The 650-nt window shown below is 42.9% G+C and overlaps 1 protein-coding gene across 1 annotated transcript in view; it reads right to left on the reverse strand.

Annotated features, from left to right (window-relative positions):
- Window positions 1-33: 33 nt before the first annotated feature.
- Window positions 34-650, reverse strand: part of LOC112460143 (protein draper-like) — a gene marked incomplete at both ends in the record, with an annotated part of 2671 nt that continues 2054 nt past the window's right edge. Inside the window, 3 exons of the mRNA XM_025024673.1 lie at window positions 34-43; window positions 144-323; window positions 414-472. Coding sequence (XP_024880441.1) covers window positions 34-43; window positions 144-323; window positions 414-472 — 249 coding nt within the window. The remainder of the gene's footprint in view (window positions 44-143; window positions 324-413; window positions 473-650) is intronic.

The following is a 650-nucleotide window of genomic DNA, read 5'->3' on the forward strand; positions in this document are numbered from 1 at the left end:
ACGGATGACATTGCTCCGTATTGCTTTTCTCACATTCGCAAACCTGTAAATTATAAGTTTAATTTACAATTGGTGCGAGACATCGTAAAAGTTTTTAAAAGTAACTTTCTAATTGTAAGAAGTGCATATATATGGGGACTCACTTTTGTACAGTTGGAACCGTACAAACCGTCCTCGCAGGCTCGTTGGCTGCACGTTTCACCCATCCAATCTGCACCGCATACACAGGTACCGTTACTAGGATTGCACGTAGCATTATTTTCACAGGTGCAATTGTTCGTGCAGTACAGTCCAAACGTGCCCTCGGGACAGATCTTCAGACACTGATTGTCACGTTAAAAAGAAAATAAGATATTAATTATATAAATTTAAAACCTGCATTAACATAATTAGAATAATCGGCGTTGACGTACTTCGTCGCCGTAGAAGCCCGGCTTGCACTGACACTCGCCCGTAATGTGATCGCAGCCAGCTTCGTTATAACAATAGCAGGTCAGAGAGCAATTGACGCCCCAGAAACCCTCCGGGCACCGATTCGCACAGACGGTACCCTGTGTGACAAATATTTTATTTGTAAATGTCGAATCGCAAAATACAATTCGTTTGCGCAAAATCTTGCGTACCATCCAGCCGGATGTGCAGTTGCATTC

This window comes from Temnothorax curvispinosus, unplaced genomic scaffold (assembly GCF_003070985.1).
Source record: "Temnothorax curvispinosus isolate PA1 unplaced genomic scaffold, ASM307098v1 QBEX01010356.1, whole genome shotgun sequence".
In the NCBI taxonomy this organism is placed as follows: domain Eukaryota; kingdom Metazoa; phylum Arthropoda; class Insecta; order Hymenoptera; family Formicidae; genus Temnothorax; species Temnothorax curvispinosus.